Source organism: Drosophila simulans, chromosome 2R (genome assembly GCF_016746395.2).
Source record: "Drosophila simulans strain w501 chromosome 2R, Prin_Dsim_3.1, whole genome shotgun sequence".
NCBI lineage: Eukaryota > Metazoa > Arthropoda > Insecta > Diptera > Drosophilidae > Drosophila > Drosophila simulans.
In genome coordinates, this window is record NC_052521.2 from 22,134,958 (window position 1) to 22,157,095 (window position 22,138).

General features: G+C 44.0%; 2 protein-coding genes across 6 annotated transcripts; one reads left to right on the top strand and one right to left on the bottom strand.

Moving 5' to 3' along the window:
• Positions 1-593: 593 nt before the first annotated feature.
• Positions 594-9,005, top strand: LOC6736170 (neuropeptide-like 1). 4 transcript variants are annotated; one of them, XM_002083034.4, is made up of 5 exons: positions 594-915; positions 5,254-5,373; positions 5,508-6,189; positions 6,360-6,622; positions 7,686-9,005. In XM_002083034.4, the coding sequence occupies exons 1-5, from the start codon at positions 844-846 to the stop codon at positions 8,010-8,012; spliced, it is 1,464 nt and encodes a 487-aa protein (XP_002083070.1). In that variant the 5' UTR covers positions 594-843; the 3' UTR covers positions 8,013-9,005. The 4 variants fall into 4 exon arrangements, with proteins under 4 accessions (XP_002083070.1, XP_016029590.1, XP_016029591.1 ...); XM_016168953.2 differs by having other exon boundaries at positions 6,360-6,641; positions 7,686-7,823; XM_016168954.2 differs by having other exon boundaries at positions 6,360-6,628; positions 7,686-7,823.
• Positions 9,006-9,011: 6 nt separating this feature from the next.
• LOC6736171 (protein gooseberry-neuro) lies at positions 9,012-21,094 on the bottom strand. Of its 2 annotated transcripts, XR_001600027.3 has the most exons (6): positions 20,506-21,094; positions 20,016-20,329; positions 16,819-16,930; positions 10,013-10,606; positions 9,502-9,895; positions 9,012-9,162 (listed from the first exon to the last, which is right to left on the bottom strand). XR_001600027.3 is itself a non-coding variant. In XM_002083035.4 (5 exons), exons 1-5 carry the CDS (start codon positions 20,561-20,563, stop codon positions 9,624-9,626), a joined length of 1,350 nt encoding a protein of 449 aa, XP_002083071.1. In that variant the 5' UTR covers positions 20,564-21,094; the 3' UTR covers positions 9,012-9,623. The 2 variants fall into 2 exon arrangements, 1 of the variants encoding a protein (XP_002083071.1); XM_002083035.4 differs by having other exon boundaries at positions 9,012-9,895.
• Positions 21,095-22,138: the final 1,044 nt, after the last annotated feature.

Below are 22,138 nucleotides of genomic sequence, written 5' to 3' on the forward strand. Positions count from 1 at the left end.
TTTATTCAAGTGTTAAGTTCTGCGATGGACAGTGGCCCCGCTGAGAGCGCCGACATATGGCCCACAGCTCAGGTTCGAATTAAGAGAAACCCAAAACTCTTAGATTGGTCCCCAAGCGACCAGCGTGCAGTGGAATGAACTTGCAAAGTTGAAAGAAAAATGATTAGAAAACGGTTTCGAGTAATTCCATTTATACCAAAAGCCGAAAAATCGTAGCAAAGCATAGATACATATATGCTAATGGGGTTTTCTATTAATGTGTATCCCTTGGACTTAGCTTAATTTTAATTTTTTTGGGCCTACCAACATTTCATTATATTTTCAACATGAATCAATTATGTCACCTGCGAGTACCAATTTAATATCGAAAAGCTTTGTAGCAGCCACTGTGCTGCCGGTTGGCCTGAATACACAGAGCTTGCCGAGAAGCAACAGAGCTCTGTCCTGCAGCCGCCATGACGTCATTACCTACATAAGCATCCCACGAAACAGGACACTGCACACGCAACAGAGAGACTATAGAAGAGCAACAGTTGACGGCGCTCCGGTTTCGCTCCCGCGAGAGAGCTTATCCGGGGTGCCGCTCGGGTATATAAAGTCGAGGGTCCTGGCCAAGAGAAAGCAGTCGAGCAGACGACTTTGCGGCTAACGTTAGTGGTACGGCAGCTGGCGAACAGCAAACTCGCGTCCGTGTTTCCGTTACGGTTTGAATCGGTTTGGAAGTGGGTGCTGCAAAGGGCAATTCAATTTGTGAGGCAGTGCGAGTGCGGTCGATCCTTTTGTCGCGTTGCAAGCGAACGAAACTCACTTAACAGTTGAGCCGCCCCCAGGACGACATCCACGATGCAGGCGGTGCTCCAATCTGCGCACAGCAGCAGGCGGCTAATGCTGTTGCTCTCCATGCTGCTCAATGCCGTAAGTCCTGGGGATTATATTTTCAATTTTAAAAACTGTAGCGCTATCAACATTTTTCGGTCTTTGGGTTTCGTGGTCCGTGCTGCTGCCTTCTACTAAATTTATCTTTATGTGTTGACGTGTGCGGTGGGCCGTGAATTTTGCCGAAATTCGTTTGAGGATTGCGTGTTTTCTCGACGAACGGAAATTGAAAACGCGATATAATCCTTAGAAATCTTTCATATTTATGAAAGCTAATTAAAGAGCTGACATACTTCTTCTTCTTGCATTTCTAACTGAAAGTGTAAGATGATTACATCTTACCATTGCCGAACGAAGTCTCCGCTTTCCATAAATTATGTTGTCAGAATACGCAAACTTGTCTACAGCTTCTGAGCTCCAGTGGCAACAAAACGAACAAATTATTTCCATTTTTCAAGGACCCCGTTTACCACGCAGTAATTTATATTGGTACAGCCACGCCCCATTCAGGCAATACTTTTCCGCGGATTGTTTTACTTTTGCCCGAGATACCTCTGCGGTTGCAACATCATCCTTCTGGTCAGGACGAGCACAACACGTTTACAGTGTAGTTATTCATATTGCATTCTCACTTTTCCTTTTGGTGCATTCAACCATCTCTTGCGGAATAGCTGGCATTCCTTTTGTCCCTCACTGACATATGTATGTGACATTTCTTCATTTTTCATTTCCGCGGAACTTGGCATTTCCCAGAGAGCTTTTCATGATAACTGGCTGCAGGAAAGCAACATTTAACTACCTAATCAAACTGTTTTTCAAGCTATAACAAATAAAGAACTTTCAAGCATCTCTCCTCTGCTGTCTTTTACCAAACACAAATAATATTAAATAAAATATTGCTGTTGGCAGTCTTGGCACAAAAAAAACCACGTGTTATTAAAGTGTTATATCTTCATTTTAGATAAAGTTAACATTTTATGTTCTCAGAACTTAAATGTCCTTGCCATCACAAGCATGGTATGATATATCCACTACGTCAGTAAAAAGAGCAACGTCAGAGGAAACTGCAACGTCAATGACAACTATTGTACAACATGGTTCAATGTAAACTTGCTTATGATTCCGAAGTTGCATCGCTGCATCACAGACAATGAATCAGCTCTTTAATGCATATCGATGCAAACAGTTGACGTAAAATATATGACGCCAATATGAAATGACAGAAACGCGTGAGTGTGCCTTAATCTGGCATCAGACTAGATATGTGCGATTTATGATATGACTCGTCATTGTCATATGCGCACACAATTTAACAAACATGAAAATCAATAAATATAAAAATTCATCTTTTCCATGGATATCTTATACGCACCGGAAAAGGCGAATAAATATGCAAAGTTTTGGTACTGTGCACTTTTTTCAGATGATTATGTACAATATTGACATGGGCTCTTTGGAAGTTAGCAAGGATTGAATTTGGTCTGAAAAGTTTCTGATTCTGCCTTTTAAGTAGCTAAGCAAATATCCAATGCTTATTTTCATTCAATTAAGCTCGCACAGAAATGTATTATGCTTAGATTAAACGTTCATTTCATAATATTTAAAAATCATGTCATGTTTCCACTATTTGTAATTCCATGCCAACGCACTCCAGCCTCTTTTAAAATATACCATAAAACCTTTTAATGGCCCATATCCATGTTATATTTATATTTATATAATCGGTTAAGAGAAAGAGCAAAGTATAACTTTAAGTAACTTCTGTTTGGTGTTCTATACAACACTCGACGAAATTAGACTTTTTCGGTTTGGTTGTCTCCGGTTGACCACCAATTGGATTTATTGCGTATACGCCTCCTTTGTGTATTTATTTTCGTGGTCAGTAATTGCCACATGCCCTCGGAACCATGATATGTACACTAAAGCTCTTCCACAGAGCTTGCCTACAAAGTGATTTGGAAAAAGTTACATGTGTGCTTCATTGCAAGGACCATTATTGTTAATTGAGGCATTTCCACGCAGTGGACACCATGAAAGTGAATGGAAACCAGATGTGGGGCCAATAAAATTTCTGTAGTGTGGATACGAAAAAGAGGCAGAGCTACTAGCAGTGAAAAGATAAAAATACAATTTGGGTCCAACATTAAATATCGTTTATAATATGTTCCTACCATAAAAGACAGTACTTTCAACAAAATCATTTTCCTGCTCGGAACACCTAAAACAATTTTATCGTATAAAATGCGGAATGCAGTACCTTTTCCCTACTTACAAATTTCCCTTCACAAATTTCATCCGCGCGTGGCTCAGGACTCCTTGTTCCAGCGTTTCAGGCACTCTGAATTCCAGGCAAGGTCACAGCACTTAAGTTTTAATATTGCGCACAGTATTTATTTAGGTAAAAGAAAAGGCAAAAAATTACGCCATTGAAATGTGGGAAAACCAGGGGAGCAAGACTGCGATAATAAAATTTGCTTGCGGCTGGGCTTAGGCGACATAAGCGCCTCAACAGGCATCACAGAAAAAAAAATTAAATCAGAGAATGTTGTCTAGCTGGAGGGAAAGAAAACATTGCCCGGACTGATGGCACGCACTCCTTATTGCGCTCTTGGCCATTGCAGTTGTGCATAATCTCACGCCCAATTAGGCAAGCAATCTGAGTCAATCGATTGGCATCGTCCACTTTTATTTGATATGTCCTGTCGCCTTTCCACTTGATTGACTTTGCGATTGTTTTAATTAGGTTCGCTCTTAATACTTATTGATTTCTTCCGTCCAGTTGAGCTTCGATATTACGGCTTTATACAAATGAAAGAATGAATTGTAAGAATCAGAAATAAGGTACGAATTTAATTCCAACGGACAATGGTAAGCGAATTGCTACTATCCGCTTAATCGCCTGCTTAAGCGGAGGACTGACAGGGAGGATTAAACTGGGCTGGATTCGCATTTAATAGCTCATAAGCCACAAATATTTTACAGCTCTTTCTGTTAAAGTATGCAAAATAAGGAAACAGCCCCCTAAATTGTTACGCAACACAGGTTGCCATAAATGGATTCGGCTATAACAGCCCACGCAGCGCAGCCGCCCCCACAATAGTGTTTTTACTTGTTTGTTTAGGAAATGCTGGTGACAAAAGCTTTTTCATGCGAACGCATTCTTTAAGTCACTTTGCACAGTTTGGTGTTGCTTAGTTTTTAATTAATATTTCAAAAAATCATAAAACATGAATAAGTGGTTTCCATTCCGTTTTATTGTCTTTTGCTTGCTTTTTTCTACGCACCACCTTAAAGAAATTAATTGTTTTTTACTAAAATATATAGCGGTTTTAAAAATTTTCTGCACTACCGTTATACAGATTAATAAATTATATATTTTTAAGGCCAAGAACTGTGAATAATGTTTGCTAGCAAGTAAGGCAAGTAAGAGTAAAATCCTAACGAATCCAGTTGACTTAACAAACACCTTTAGGTTATTATTTCAAGTGCTAATAAGACAGAAAGGAGGGTCGGTGGCACATACTTGGGTCCTGCCTCTTTTAGAGGCTGTCAATTCCTGCATGAGATTAACGGACAGAGGCGCCGCCAGCCAGCACGTCCTGCAACGCATCCTGTGCGTGCCTTCTTCCGCCTCACATTCTCCAGCAGGCACATTATTAAGTGCGGAAACCCTGTGTATTGGCCCACCCTCGCCAGCCCGTCGGGACGGAAGACATCCACACACACACGCTCGCATACTCATCCCTCCCAGATAACGACCAGCCAGCTTAGAATTATTCTTTCAGTTGAGCAACCATTTGGCGAACAAACTGCTCCGGCCTGTCCTCGCCTGTCTTTGTGTACGTTTAGAAAAATATTATGAACTCAGCTCAGCCGCTCAAGTTGGTTGGCTGGCTACACAGACATGTATGAGCCTAATTAATATTCCGCGTTCTGCTGTTTTACGCATTTAACCTGAAAGGCCGATAAGTCAATGCTTTAGGCCTACGGGTGTCCCTCGCGCTAAGACTTACCTTGGACCATTCTGGTTTTGGAGTTCATCACTCTGGGTAGCCGTTTTTTTTATTAAAGAACTCTTGTAAGTAGGCAACAATAAATGAAATACGTCACCCACGTCGTCCAAAAGGCCATGCATCGTTTAGCTTTTCGAAAACGTATGAGCTCAAAATCCCCAAGAAATAAAACAGTGTCCTTCTGTTGGAAAGTCCGAGTGTCAACGCATTTTAAGGCCGATTAAGCTTACTTAATTGCGGCAATGAAGGGAGGGCAATACCGCATTCTTTGAAAATCGATAAGCGTAAGAGAAAACTGAATGCAAAACCAATTCGAAATTGAAATTAAGACTATCCGGCTCTTTTATTTTCCTCGCTTTTCCAGGCTATTCAGCCACAATCCGTTATTGTGAGTGCTACTGATGATGTCGCCAATGTGTCGCCTTGCGAAATGGAGTCCCTTATAAATCAACTGATGAGCCCCAGCCCCGAGTACCAGCTTCACGTAAGTCACCTGCTGCTTCCCGTATTTATTCTTGATGTAAAGGATTTATTTGAGCCGTCGGAGGTAACATCTGCCCAGGCTTTGAATATAAATTGCTTTCCGCTATTCCATTCCGCAAATTCCCATTTACTCAGGCCTCCGCATTGCGCAATCAACTGAAAAACTTACTTCGGGAAAGACAGCTGGCCGTGGGCGAAGAACAGCCTTTGGGCGAGTACCCCGATTATCTGGAGGAGGACAAGCGTTCGGTGGCCGCTCTGGCTGCCCAAGGCCTCCTTAACGCTCCGAAGAGAAGCTTGGCCACTCTGGCTAAAAACGGGCAACTGCCCACGGCGGAGCCTGGCGAGGATTACGCCGACGCGGACTCCGGAGAGCCGAGTGAACAGAAGCGCTACATCGGCTCCCTGGCCAGGGCCGGCGGATTGATGACCTATGGAAAGCGCAACGTGGGCACCCTGGCCCGCGACTTCCAGCTGCCCATTCCCAACGGCAAGCGAAACATCGCAACTATGGCCCGTCTGCAGAGTGCTCCCTCTACCCACCGAGATCCAAAGCGCAATGTGGCCGCCGTCGCACGCTACAACTCGCAGCACGGTCAAATCCAGCGCGCTGGGGCCGAGAAACGTAACCTGGGAGCCCTGAAGTCCTCGCCGGTCCACGGAGTGCAGCAGAAGCGCGAGGATGAAGAGATGCTGTTGCCCGCGGCCGCCCCCGACTACGCCGATCCCATGCAGAGCTACTGGTGGTACCCCAGCTACGCCGGGTACGCCGACCTCGACTGGAACGATTATCGCCGGGCAGAGAAGCGATTCCTAGGTGAGTACTCGACCGGTTCCTGGGAGCACACGAAATCTTGCAGGTAATCCCTCCGGAACAGGATTCTTTTTGCATACCTAACATTTACCAGCACCTGCACATTAGCTAGCATCCATGCGGCACCTTCTAGCACATTTTTGTACATATGTTTGTATTATTATTCCAAAAAGACACATCCAAGGATCCCGAATTGTTCGGCATCGAGCATGGCAACGATGCCACTGCTGCAGAGCCCGCAGACGAGGCGGAAATGGAGTCGGATGCGGAGGCCGGGAGCGAGCAGTTGCCATCGCCGCAGAAGCGTCACATAGGCGCCGTTTATCGCTCCGGATTCCTGCCCAGTTACCGCTACCTGCGCAGCCCTGGGGGCAGTGGTGGTTTTGGCGGGGCCGGGGGGCGTTTTAGTCGCTCGGGACGTGACGCCAGGCAATTTGTATGAGTAAATGGCGATGGTTCGATGTGTGCTGCTTAATTATGTTTTGTTTGTTTTCCTTGTTTCCTTTTTTTGTGGAAATTGTGATTACTTTTCGGTTCGAGTTTTAATAATTGGCTTCGGAGATTATTCTCCGTCCTTAGCTGTGCCTGCTCCTTTAAAGCGGTAGAAACATTGTTGTGACGATTCACAAGTAGCATGTTAGACGTCGTTGATGCTAAACTTACTGTTGTGATTTGTTGAATGCTTTGTGTTATTCCAGCGAGAAAACCTTCTGAGACTTTCTTGTTTCACTTCCCACTTTTTATCCAGCCCACCAAATGTCTCTACAACAATAAAGCGTATTTCCGTTGGCATCCTAATGTAATATTTTCCATTCAAGCGGTGTTCGGAAATTGGATTTCCGAATACATTTCCCAATTTGTTTTGCACAGGATTTTACAAGCGGTCAATTTCCGGCACTTTGTTTGCTTTCTGCTGGCTTCTCAAACAAGCATATAGGTTATATTGCAAAAATTTAAGTAGTCTTAGGAAATTAAATAGGAGGTCATGTACTAAAAACAAGATTAGAACATGTGCGCTAGCTTAGAGCGTGTAAACTCACGTCGAGTTCGTATTTGAGTTTCAGTCGAAAAGTATGCAACATACGAAGGGTTAGGATTTTACGCACGAATGTTATAAACATTTATGTAGAGAAATAGTAAAAAACCAAAAACTTCCAATCATCGTGGAAATCAGCTGTTCTAAACACTTTTATAAAAATTAATTTATAATAAATTATTATGTTTTGTTTGACTTAGTGGTGTTCTAACAATAGGTTTGCATTGGCATGTTTAAGCTCATTGGCATGATGGTTTTTTGTATCTTTGGTTTGTTTTGCTAAGTTCATTTTTCTACAACTTATTCTGTAGCGTAGCTGCGGCGGGAGTTTAATAAATGGACTGCATCGTGGACCTAGTAAATTGAGTGCAAGACTGTTTTTATTCCTCATTATCGTAGAACCCTTTTACAAAGCCTGCATTCAGAGAAGTAGTAATTCGAGCGGTTTCCTTGCCCTATACAGGCCGGGTACTTCCCCCAACACGAGCGACTGCGTCAACCCACCGCAGCCGTTTGTAAGCAGTGTTTCATACCTAACCAACCGATGATCAATTGGAGTGGTGCTGGCGTACGCGGTCGTCTGTCCAAGTACTATGTGGATCCCGAGTCCTCATTAGCGCGCTTGCCCAGCCTGTCCAGTAACTCGCTGCCATCAGGACGCCCTCCGCGCCCGCTCCTGCGCTCAGGGGCTCCAGTCTATCCGCCCTTCCACACCTGGGGCACTCCGCCGCGTATCACAGCACTGCATCGACGGGAATTTCGACGCAACTCGGAAAATTATGAATACTAAATATCGACAATATACTCTTTATGCATATAACGCGATACAGATATCCTTAGTACAGAAGTCGGAAAATATACCTATACAGTGTAAATCTCCCAAATGTAATGTCGCACACTACACCTGCGAACCTTGCGACTACTAAGTCTAGCGGGTAAACCGTAGAGCTGTAGGATCTGTATGGCTATTGCTATAACTATCAAATATATTTATGAAACTGAAGTAACTGATATCAGTGCAAAGCATAAACACGATATATATCAAAGCAAATCATATCCTCTGTGTAATTTAAATTCTTAAAAGAAGTTTTAAAATAGTGCTAGTGTTGTACCTTGCAAGAACTAGAACTTCATAAAATAACTTTATCCTACATTGCTGACTAACTGATAACAGTTTAGATTGTTTTCCCTGGCGTCTTTTATGTGTAAATGACAATAACTGTTTCCACTAGGTAAAAGCTAAGAATTGCCATCAACGATCACTGATATATGAAAGCGTTAACAAACTGCGTCAAAGACAATAAAACTTGATGAAAACTAAAGAAAATCTCGATTTATATATATAAATATAAATATATTATACTTTAATGTATTCCAGACAATAAAAAATATTGACAATAAAATATTGCGGGGTATTAAGTACTTCTTTATGAGTCATTTGGATTGATTTTAACTTTTTCAAATCATTGGAATAAAGCAAGATATCTAAGTCTCTGTGTGTAATAAAAAGTCTGATGTTGTCAATAATTAACTTAAACTATTATGAAAACCAAAGTATCTTAAAAATGAAAAGTTAATCAATTAATCAACCAAGTATTTACTTCGATTATATACAAAACCTATCAAAGCTCGTACTTGCGGTGAAGCTCTCAGAACAAAATAGAGCTGACAATTTGTGGCCACCAACTGGCGATTAAAGTTTCTGTATACAAATTACATATATCATATTAAATTAATGGAAATATATACACAAAAATTACCTGTTTGTTCCCATAATACAACATACACCTGTGTTTTAATAACATTTATTAATTTTAATCCTTAACAGGCAGCGGGTTCCCCCTATTAAGTAAAATTTCAGCAAGATCCTTCCGTTCATACGCCTTAACGTCGGGATTTTTTAAATTGAACTGCAACGTTTTCTTGATCCAAAGTAAGTACTGTTAAACGGTGACATTAAAAATGAAATATACATTTTTAGGATCTCTATTTTGGGAATTGATATAATATATTATTTTACTAATTACTAAAATTTACATCGCCCTTACAACGCCTAAAAGTACCATTTAATTGGTCGAATTTTCGGATACCCCGATGTACTAGGCTGACAACATCTCAAAACTTAAGTAAATAAATTAAAATTGTTAATTTAGTATCATGTTCATAATGCTTGCATGGAAACGTTCCCAGCCTTAATGCGCCCCTAAAAGCCATGTAATGCCCATGCAGTAAGCGAAGTAATCCTAAATTATAGCCAAGCCGATGTTTCCCATACTCACGTTTGGGGGTATAAATAGTTGCCTAAGATTTACATGTGCCTCTGCTGATAATTGAAATGCATAAAACTAACGCGAAAATGTAATGATTCTCAGTCGTACAGCGACGTCGGCGATTCATTAGATCATGACCAGTACTTGGCCTGACCCTGTGCCGGCAGGGGGTGGCTGTAGGCAGAGGCCGGGTTCCCGTGAGCCGCTGCAGCGGCATAGTCATTGAGCTGGTGCTGGGCTACGTGGGCATTGTAGTTGGCGGCGGCGTGGTAGGCGGCCTGTGACCAGTTTGAGGGAGCCTCCAGCTTCGAGTAGTTGTCGCTGAGGTGTAGTGAGGGCGAGATCTTTGAGACGCTGTCGGCGGTGAGCTTGGAGAAGTCGTCAATGGTCAGCTTGGAATAGTCTGCCAAAAAAGAAAATAGGGAATAGGGGATTGATTAGTTGAGTCAGGGCTCATGGGTTCCCAAAAGAAATCTTCATGTATCTGTTGAATGTGTTATATGTTTTTAAGTCAACCCACCTTGATGGTAATAGTTTTGACTACCAAAGTGCCCCGGCTGAGCAAAACCTCCGGGAAATCCGTGTTGAGCCGCACTTTGGACCAAATCGTAGCCACCCATCTGTGTGTGATGGTGTGCCGCTGCAGCAGCCGTTGCTGCGCTGTGGTGGGAGCTTGGTGCGTGTGCGGCGTGGTGAACACCGTCGTTCATCCCAGATCCAGTGGCAGTGGTTCCCGGCGCTGGACTGTATCCCGCCATCGAGCCAACTCCCAAGGGGCCGTAGCCAAGTGGTGCTGTCGCCCCACTGAGCCCAACACCTACGCCCACATTGGAGCTTCCACTGTTCATGGGCGAAAGCCCGGAGCTCGAGCCGCCAGAATGCTTGCGCAGGCGTGCCCTGCGGTTCGAGAACCATACCTGGATACGGGCCTCGGTGAGGGCCGTGGTCTGGGCCAACTCTTCTCGGGTGTAGACGTCCGGGTATTGGGTGCGGGAAAAGGCTCGCTCGAGTGCCTCTAGTTGCTCGGCGGTGAAGGTGGTGCGTGAGCGACGCTGCTTGCGTTTCAGCGGAATCCCAGGCTCCGATTCCGTGTCACTTATATCTGAGTCTCGCCCTGAAAAGATGTGAAAAGGAATTCGGATATTTATTAAAACTAAAACTACTAAAATTATGAACGCCTCGTAGGAAGCCATACAATTCTCCACGCCCATTGGTTCCCCCGAAACTAAATTGAATTCGGCGGTTTGATCTCCAGATTCAACGAATAGGGCCACCGACGTGGATCGCTGGCGATCGTGTACCCCCAGATTGTCCCGTGGTCCATCTCCATGTGAATGGGAGTCGACGTTCACTGCGCGCCATTGCATATTAATTGAGACGTCAGGGAGCGCAACAAATCTGTCAAAGCCGCCGACGATCCCACAGAAGGGACCAATGCGGCAAGACGGGCTCTTTAGATCCAGCGGGTTGGGATCGGAGGGTGGGGGCGTTGCCGCAGGCAGCTCGTAAAATTCATAGCATTGACAAGTGACACAATATATCACATTACACAAGAAGATGATCGGCAAGTTGTTAGCGGCCATGGAGGAGTGCGCCAATTAAGTTCGGCGTCTGTTTACGAAAGGGAAATGGGGAAAGCCGTCGTCATCGGCAATCGGGCTTGAAGCGCGGCGTGTGGCAGAGCGGTCTCACGGCCGTGCCATATTATTTTGAGAGCTCATTACACAATAAACTGCGTTTTCGAGGCGGGGCTCAGTTGCAGCCCTATAGGCCTAGGATCAAAGCGGAAAGGCGACCTCCTTTACTGGAATTATTCAACAAGATCACAAGCTCATTTTTCAAAATAGGAATCAGAAAATCCCGACTTCGCTGTGACTGTTCTTGTTGTTTTCCGGCGGCAAAGCGGAAGCGTTCATTGTCCTGAGTATATTCAAGAATTCCTGTGGCTGCTACCAATCGAGGTATTTGGTTGACACTAATCTTTTCCGGTCTGTTAACTGAAATTATACATTTATCCACCAATAAAATAACTTCCTGTCCTATTCACCTGTGTTATTAATTTTCGTTTGTGTTTTTAGTTACCAGAATTATAACATTTAAATCACTAGATCTATCAGCAATAATAATACCTTTTTTATTCATTCTGAGAAGAATCAAAATCGGATTGGCGAAAACTTCGTTTTCAAGCCTAAACTGTAAAAAAATCTTTCGGCACGATTATAAGCTTTGTTGACGAACTGGCCACACCCATAATCCTCTTGGACAAAACCTCCGAAAAATCTCGGCGCGCGGAACGCCCACTGTTTAGTTCGGCATGAGGTCCAATAAAGAAATCGAAAAGTTCACATGCGTATTAAATTTAAACGAATGGATATGAATGATAAAATACAGAAGTCGGACTATTAATCTTTCAACACACGAAACAATAAAACTTAATTATACGAAATAAGGGGTCGGGCTTGTGGAGATGCAGAAGCCGTGGACGGATGCCAGGGCAAGAAGACAAAGCAAAGCTGCTAAGGGAAATAACACCGAGAAAGGTGGAAGGCAGAAAAATCAATTAGTTTTTAAATGTTAAACATTTTATTAATTTGTTGCTACTTGCCCATTAAAAGTGCCCGTATGCAAAAGGGAGCCGCCAGCACTGGCGATCCGGGGGGAAACAGTCCAGTACCGTTGAAGACAAAGCCTTTTTATTTTGGCACCAACACCGACAAAGGCTGGGCACCACTTTGGCTACTGTGGAGCTGAAGCTCTTTGACTTTTGGGCTTTCTTTTCGGTGACTGGTCGACGCGGAAAGCCGTTTGGGGCACTGGGCTTTGATAAATTGCTGTGGTTTCGTAATCCGAGCAGGTATTCCATCATTTTTGACGACGTTTAGGTTGTGTTTTCAAACAGCAGGTAGTACACGCACTTCAGGAACCAGGCCTTCTGTAGAATAGTTCAAATTGCTAGCGGTCATTTTCCCTACTCTTTTCTATGCGTATTTATTTTTGGAGCCCAATCACCTTTCATGGGGAATCGCTGCACAGTCTTTATCGCAGTAAAGGCAAAGATCAATCTGCTCAGTTCCTTTTCTCTTTTTCGGATAGATATGCGGAGGAGAGTGAAATGCCAGCACTGTCATCAATCAAGCACCCTGACACTGACCCCTGATATAAAATGGTGCATCTAATGCATAGCAAAGCGTTATGTTATATGACCTGCAATTGAAAAGTCCGGTGGGAGGGGAGAAGTGCCCCACGCTAGGCTGTCAGATGTCAGTTGGAGTCCGTTGGAGACGAGCGTTCTCTGTCGCCGAGCCACGATATCTTGACTTTAAGGCCTCGGACCATGCGACATTGACTTGGGCTCGGCCGAGGGGTAACCCACCCGACTCAACTTAGCTCATTTTTGTTGGGCCGATTCCGGCGAATGTTATTTCTTAAGCCTTAAGATTTGTGTCTTAAGATTCATGTCAGCAAAAGGATTACAGGAGCTTTAAAAGTAAGGAAGCTTATGTGCTCTGAGTTTACCATTCGCTGCGTCGCGCACAAAGGATGGAATGTGGCGCAACACAGCTTTATTGAAAACATATACATAGATTCTGATTGAGAGGAAAATACAATAACTCATTTTTAATAAAATTATAACCGGAACGAAACTGGTTTTAATGATACAAGATTATGTGAAACTTACAAAAAAACATTTAAAATGTTTTTGTGAAAATAATATTTTTTTAATGGCGTTTCCTTTAAAGTTATTCACTTCAAATTTGTAAAACATATTTAAACGCACGATGTCTTTTAAAGTTATAAATGGCTCCTAAAACTCAAAAATAATACATTTACCGAAATACACTAACCGATGCAGTCACAGTATACATTATTGAAACGGTGATCGGACCTATGTAGCTACTAGCTACCCTATGGACTGGACTATTCTAACAGCAAAAGACATTTATTCAAGTAGCACCTCCATGGTAAACCGAGCCAACGCTTTTAAAATCTATTATATACTATGTTCGAATTCAAATGACTACCCACTGATGTCCATTTAAACTAATTTACAAATTCGGAGGGGCTGCTAAACCATGGAACTACCACATGGGACTCATCCCAAGCTTCGACATAAGCATAATCCGATGGCAGGGAAACGAAATCATGGAAATCGAAGAAGTTGAACAACTGACCAGAATTAAATGAAACTAATTTAAATAACAATGCATACAAACAGGTGATCAAAACAAAATCCCACAGGGAAGAACGAAAGAGAAGAAGCGAAAGAAACAGAGAGCCGTAGAGGAAGCGGGACAGAGAAGCCGCTTAAAGTGTGATAATACGTTAATAAAATATTTTGTAACTCATCAACACGAACTACGGGCTCGGGGGCGCAACAGTGCACCGAGGCGGCGGAAAACATACGAGAGTCGGACCGAGAGGATCCGGGCCACAATGAGATCAAACAGAACGCTCCAGGACACCCTGGTGGGCATTAAAGATGCCGCTCGAGATCGGTGCATTTGAAGTCAAACCGATGCTTTTGTTACGTTGACACTTTTTTCGGGCATGAACGATTTTAATGGGTTTTCGAGTTGAACAAATGAGCCAACCACTGGATCTTCGGGCCATATGTGTGAGATAGGGTCAGCTCCGAATACGACGGCGGTGCTGCGGGTTAGAGACCGCACAAGCAAGGATAGGGCATTTTTGCGCAATCACTGCCGAGTTACTGAGCTGAGTCGCCTCCCTCGCCGCGCAGTCATTTGTCATGTGACACTGCAGGATGCTCCTCTACTGTGCCGTGCTCCCTCTGACATCCCGTTGCGAATCATTAGAGGAGGTGTGAACTCCCATAACAGGATCCTTGGGCGGCGTCCGTTTGTCTTCGTCCTTTGGCCATTGCCATTTTGTATTGCTGCTTTTTGCAAATAATTGAACCTGTTTGTGTTTGGACTCGTCCAGGATCAGCCCTTGCGTGGTAGCCTCATTGTCTGGTCCGGATCTTTGGGTTGGGGGAATATTTGGTAAATATCGTTGTTCATTCCCACGGCGGTGGCTCTTGATGCCATTGTCCGGCCACTAATTGCCACAAGTGTTCTGCTCGGCTTTTCTTCTTTCGCCGTTGACTCCTTGTCGGTGTTTTGCCATTTGGGCTCATTGTTTTGCCTCACTTTCTTTCTTTGAGTGGGTCGGTTCGCCCTCTGATCGCACTAAATAAAACAAATCGCACGCGTATTTATCAGTCAGGGTTTTGGGCTCCGAATCAGCTTGGCTATTGTCAGGCTGATAAGCGGAGGCGGTCCAAGCGCTTGGCGGTGTGTTTGTTGTATTTAAAACGGGGCGTGGGGACTAATGTTTATCAAGCTGGAGAATTCTAGGAAGCGTAGAGGTACGGAGTCTAAGTAATGACCATTGGTCGCCTCTTCTTTAGGAAAGCCGGACTTAAATTAATTAAACTTAGCATGATTACCACTGTTATCACTGTTTCTTTTGAAATAATACGATATAAATTGGTTTTTAGCTAAGGATTTCCATTGACATCTCTCGACTGCTATGAATGGGCTTAATAACAATTGTAGTTGACACATTTGCTATTTCATCAAAAAGTATAGCACCACATTGTCACCTAACTTATTTCAGCAGCCACTACACAATTTCTCTTTTTTTTTTTTTTATTTGCTTAATTTAGCTATTATTGGGTATTTTATATATTTCCATCGATTTTTCGGTATTTGTGAGATCAAAGCGGGCCGCCGGTGAACACTGTCAGCGACACTACGGCTTTGTGGCCGGGGAAGCTCCAGACTCCGTATGGGTCTGGGAAAGAGACTGCGACTAGGGAAAGGGTGACGCGGACGTGGGCCAGAGTCACTTGTATAAATTGTTCAAAAACCAAATCAAACGAAATTATACGTGAAACAAAAGATAAAGAAACATATTTAATAATGCATAATTTTATTTTGAGTCTGCAGGTGAGGGCCAGGAAACATTCAGTCGCCGGTGAAGAAGGCGTTGATTACAGGCAACGGCACCGACTTCGTTATCCCAAGTCCCAGATCCCAAAGATCTGGCCAGTTGCACTTTGGATGTGTCTTTGCCCAGTCCTTTCGATTGGAGATGTGATTGTGAGCTGGATGCTACTTCTCCCTGCCCGCCTATAATAAAGGTCCGCGGCACTGCGATGGAGATGGACTTGAGACCGGGGACCGGTTGGGGTCGAGGAATCAATGATGATGGGAGGGCGTGTGCTTATTATACGCTTCGACAACATAATGATAACCCTTATGGCACGGTTGTGTTGATTATGTTTAGTTCTTTTTTTATGTTGGATGACTCCCCGGCCACATTTAAATAACACTGACATACAGGTGCTTCTCGGTGAAGCATTTATCAATTCAAATTCGGCATTCATTTTTATCTCGGTTTGGCATTTCTCCTGTGGATAATTCTCGCATATAGATATACAAACAAAGAGAATACAAACAACATAGTACATCAATTTTCTTCAAGGCCACACATTTACAGTATTTTTAATTTTCAGCTTGCAGGCATTCAGAAGGACAAGGTCTTTAAGGTTCCCCTCTAGGCTATTGTGAGGCGTGGTTACTGTTTCTGTTGTGACACTACGAGGTAAGAATAAGGATGTCTTCCAGATCAACAAATGAGAATATGGGAGTACTTTAATGTAGTTCGAAATTCAGCCCTATATGAAAATTAGTATTTTAGCGCTGAAGGTATCTAATGATTCCACGAGGCTTCATTACAACAAATAGTTTTGCCCAATTTCCCAAACGCATAAGCTATTTGGCTACCATGCTCCCTGGCTGATCGCCCACCTCTTCGACCCAGCCGGTCGTTTATCGAATGACTATGCATTTATAGCCTGATTATTGGCTCCGATCATGTGACTGGGGAAGGGGAACTACGAAATCTCTCTCAAGGCGGTGAAACCAGGGTTATTAGCTGGGACCAGGTTGCGGCGATCGAATCTTGGAACTTGTGTACTTCTGATTCTAAGGTGTCATCATCTACACCTATTTCTGTTGTGTATGGCTAAAAAGTGATCGAGATCGTTATCGTATGGTCAGCCAGATCCATTGTAGTCTTTTCTTTCCCACTCCGAGCGGCTTTTATTTAAGTTTAAGTCGCTAGTGCTAAGACGATCAAAGCCAAGGTGCCGACACCAGTTTCTTGATTTGAGCTACAAATGATTTGATGATGATTTTCAAAAATTATCAAATAAATGATCGGTGATTTTCACAGCAAGATGCCGGTCCCTGTTCCCAAATTCGTAAGACCGTCTATCGCCTTAATCGTCTATCGTACTAATCTGAATTTCCTTACCTCCAAGAATTCCGTTTATAGTATAGTCCTTCCGACCATCTTCGCTGCCGCGATCGTTTCCCCGCAATAAGCGACTGATCGACGATGTTGATGGTGGATCCGCAAAGCCCTCCTGCATCATCAAAAGAATAGAAAGTTATTCGATTATTCGGTTATTCCCTTGTGTTAGGTCTAAATAGTATTGACAACGGCTTAGGGGAACATAAATTATCCAATTTCAATTTAGATTAAGCCTGATAAGAAATGTTGAGCGCTACTGTTGAGCACCTAAAAAATTTTCATCTCCCATTGTGGATTTGGGACCTGCCACTGGAAAGCTCTGTCGCCGGACTGCCTTGTTTCTTCCAGCCGTCACTCCTTCCCCTCGTTCTTTGATGGTAATCCAATTAGAGGAGTATCAAAACGGGAGGTGTCCCATGCATTAGAGTTTACCTTTGTCTGTGTGCCCTACCTACGATTGTGTCGCGTGCTTTCTTAGAAGACAATACAATTGCAGATATTGTGAAGAATCGAGAATTTCGACGTATTGCAAGCGTTAATATGATGCAAGCCGACTGAAGCTTTCGGCTTCAACTGCCAAGAAAAGGAGGCTTTAGTTTCCCCAAACTAAAATTCGGAGGTGAGCATACAAGTATTGACGCTTTTAAGGCAGTTACATCCTATTCCCATAGTTATGAACTGACAGTTTTTATTAAACGCTCCCATCGCTGCACACGAAGCGCGACTGTGCCAGGTACCGTCGTGTCGGGCAGCCAGACTCATAGGTGGAAGTACAGTGACCCAGCGGCGGAGAACTCGGCTCGTCTGCCCGGTGTCCAGGTGTCAGCCATGCCTCAAATGGAGTGGCATGTGCCGCAAACATTTTCATGATTAATAATATTATTTTTCCACTAACGAAATTATCGCGGAGTGGAGACCTATCTCCGTCTCTCTAAGCTGCGGTTAATTCCCCGGCTAACAAAGGTGGCATAACTGGCACCTCATAGACAAGACCAGACAAGATATGACGCCAGGCTCGGAAACAGAAACTGACATTTTGTCCAGTCTGGAGTGTATGCTGGGAGTGCGGCCGCCGTCCGGCTGGCTAACTGGTCTTGGTCTGCTGGCTACTGGCTCCTATTTCTATTGAATGTGTCATGAAAACAACAACAGAAAAATGTTTTGATTTTCAACTGGGTTGCGTTACTTGCGTTGGGTCTCCGGCTGGGGCCTACCAGTTGTTCGGCTGGAATGTGTGACGGCTTATCTCGGCGCAACTGACAACTGGATCCCAATCCCAATCCCGATCTCGATCTCGGTCGAGCCCCCGACTGTGAGACACATTTTTTGCATCCGCCCGGGTTGTGGCTTACAATTTCAATTGAAATTTAATTAATTAGATGACAGTTGGATTGACACTTGACTGCGCTTTATACTTGACCAATTCGTGTTGCGTTTTTTGACTATATTTTGTTTGAGCTCTTTCTAGTTTTTTAGTTTGACTGACTGATGCGCTCTGTTTTTTAATAATTAAATTTCTTGGAATCAGGAACTTTGTCAGCGGGACATTTGATTATATTTGGTGACTGAACTTTTCATCAAGGAACGAACCATGAGGAATTGAAAGAGAAGACGAAGTTAAGAGCGCATGTACATGAAGTCCCGATCGTTGATAAGTCGCCACTGGTAGGCATAGGGAGGGGTAATCGCGGTCAGGTATGAAATCAAGACACAAGAGCTGCCTAAAGCGTATTCTAATTAAGCGTGATGCTCACCTGGAGGCAGTTTTTACGCCTACTGCCACGCCAAAGCGAGCGCAAACAATGTAAGGCCTATAACACCGAAAACAATTAAAATCGCGATCTAACGGTTCTGTTATATTGAGATCATACAAAACCAGCAATGTGATTGCATATTTTTGTCATTAATAAAATTTTAAACGCAGCTTTTAACTTATTATTTTAATAAAAAGAATAAGGAGATAGCAAGATAAAAAACTTAGTTTTTCAATCTATTTTTGCAAATTAACTATTCTATATTTTTTTCTGTGCATATTACAAAGTGCGCATCTTTTGGATGTGGAATTAAGTGATGCCGACTCTGATCTATAGTCCGATCGTATCGATACTCGCCCGAATCCTATCGCCCCATAAAGTGTGGCTAATTGCGGTTTCAAATAAAGAGCGGGACGATGCCGCCAAAAGAGGCTGGCGCATGAATACACTAGTGCTTGTATTAATCCTAAACCCTACACTCCCTCCACCGTCGAAAAGTTTTGCCGAAAGGGAAAATCAACTTCAAGACAGCCGTCATCCGTCCATGCAGGCGTGAATCGGTGGAGCTGGTCTGGCTAGTAGGCAGCATGCCGAAAGCTTTGGCCAGACTTTTGGTCTCGGTGAATGAGCCATATTGGCGTAGGTTCAGTAATGAGCTGAAACACAATTTCCCCGTTGGACTTTTGCCACACAAGAGGTGTGGGGAAGTGGGCTCATCTTTTAGGTTTAACGCAAATTTGAAGCAAAATAATATCGCAGTATTGGCAAAGGTGACTAGGTCTGTGAGGCGGCACATTAAAACAAGGAATATGTCGTTAGCTTAAAACATCAGCATAATTTTACATTTTGTTAATCTAATGGACGAAACGAACTCATATGCCATTTTTATGTTTTGATGTAGGACCGATTCTTCCACGCCTCAAAACCGGAAGTTTGAAGCGAAGTCCCGACGGCGAAGAAACATATAAATATATACTCTTATAGCACCTTTTCGCCTCAAGGACAAAACACAAACGATGCCGACAAGGAACACGACAGCAGCAGTGTCTTTATGGTTTAATTGATTTCTTAACGGTTTGGGTGGCAAGCGAAAATTTGTCGTCGCCGTTGTTCAACAAAATTGTCAATGAGCGGGCAAGTTCAAACTGAGTCCTTCGGCAGTTTGGGCCATCTGTGCAGCTAGTCAGCCGACATATGCAAAAGGCCAGTAGGTGTCATAGGCAACGTGCCATAACAAAGCCAGCGGGCGGTACGAAACTGCCACGTGACTTTTCGGAAAACGGAAGTAAACTGATTCGCATTCGGAGCGTATTTTGACCCTCTTCTATCTGGACATAATGGCATGCGGTTAGGGCTACCGGTAGGTCCAGCAAATCCACGCATCCTTTGTTTTGGCACATTTTATTGCTTCCTGCAGCCTTGCAGGTGCATCTGGGTACTTACCTTTATCAGCTTTTCGCGTATTTCCCAGCTGAATATGCTCGGGTTTTCCTTTCGCAACTCATCGATTCGCGTTTCAATTTCGGGAGAGGTCACCTTGGGCTTAGATCCACCTATTACGCCCGGTCTAATAGAGCCCGTCTCCTGGTATCGGTTCAGAATCTTCGATACGCAGCCATGAGACACGCGGAGCTGGCGCGATATTACACAGGGCCGCACTCCACTGGCCGCCATTTCCACGATCTTCAGTCGAATGTGATTGGGCAACGGTCGTCCATTGATAAAGACGCCCCCAAGCTGATTTACCCGGCCTTGTCCTGTGGGCAAGTTAGATCAATTGACATAAGCACTGATGAGTCAAGGGTTCAATTATATGCCTTCAAATGGCTATTTTTTTATTTCTAAAATGTAAACAAGTCTAGGTCTCGCATTATGGTATTTCAAGGGGTAAGTTCTTTGAAATACACAGTAAAAATGATATGAAATTACTTACCTTGAAAGGGATACCCTGCGAAAAGGGGCCGCAACGAGTTGGCGCTGGACATATCCATGGTCCGAATGCACAGAGCTTATAGCAACCTAGAATCTAAGCGACGCTGCACTCCAAAAACTTCCTTTATTTTCGGTAGCTTAGTTCATCCGAGTCGATACCATTGCACAATTATATTTGAAATGGGCTATTATCAGTAGGCTGTCGTTCCTTGTGGGAAATCACTTAAAGCTGGCCCAAAGGATCCACTTCATCACTACGACGGGCGGCTCCCGATTCCGACGGTACTTTGCAACTCTCAGCCCGGTGGTGAGAAGCGGGATTTTTCTTGGAATTACGCGCGCCTCAGCGATCAAACGGCACGAGACTTGCAAAGCAACTAAAGAGAAGCGCGAGCATAAATTAACGAGGGCCGGCCGGTCCGGGCGATGACGACGACTACTCCGCAGACGGGCGAACAATGAGATCGCTCCACAAACTGGTTTTCGCGCCGAACAACCACCGCCAGATGGAGACGCAGATGGAGATGCTGGCAGGAGGGAGAGCGAGAGCAGCTTTCGCGCCCGCCCTTTCGGTGGTTGATGCCTGCTCGAGCGCCACGACCAGGCACAATATGGCACCGATCAAAGCCTCACAGTAGAGCGGAGAGAGAGAGAGCCGGTAGTGAGCTGACCGCGCTTTAATCGAGGAATTGCCACGCCTCGGAAGACGTGATTGGCTGAGCTGGTTCAGGGCGGATCTGGGCTCAGCTCGCCCGACATTTGATATTGCATCGCATCCATAATCCATCCGCACATCAACCCCCCTGACGACACTCGCCTGATCACTCTGTGAATGCAGCTGTCCCCGAGTATTGTGGGAATTGTATGACTTTTATTTCATCGCTGGCAGCCAATTAAACCGTGAAGGCTGCAGGGAGCACAGGACACATGCCGAGGACCACGACCAAGCCCAATCGCAAACTCAAGTCCAGCACCTCATCCCAGTACCAATCGTTCCGGTTTTGTTACTTTCAGCACCCACAGTTCCATGTCGTGTGCTTCCACTATATGTATGTTTATCCCATTTTGCAGTCTGCACCCTCCTTTAGCTTCTGGCTAGTTAGGTTAGTTCTTTGACAGCAATGTTTATGGGGCCTCGGTTTCCTTCAGCTTCCTGGCTTATCCTCTCTTTTTTCCAGTGCTTTCATAAGATTCTGCATTTGATTAATTGAATGGAATGGGATGTAATTTAATGATGACCCCTTGCTGATTAGCTTTAATATGATTCACTGGTTATGATGCATTCGTGAGTGCAGGATAACAAAGCTTGGATACTGTGTACAAGCAAAAGCCTGCCAGGTAAGCACATCCACAACATTTTTCTACCCGAACCACGAAAGTCAATTACCAATATACAAACACAAAAATCAATCAACAGCTATTAACAGCAAAGAAATTCACACCTGGTACAGTCTGAACGGTCTGCAGTTTTGAGAAATTGAAAAACCAACGAACAAAAGCGAAAACAGCGAAAGGACGTCATCATAATGTAGAGAATTAAGCGTGAAGTTTACGCATATTAAGGATACGCACATGCCGCCTGCATCTGGCATCAGGGCGAGAAAGGGACAGGGAAGGGACGCAGCCTAAAAATG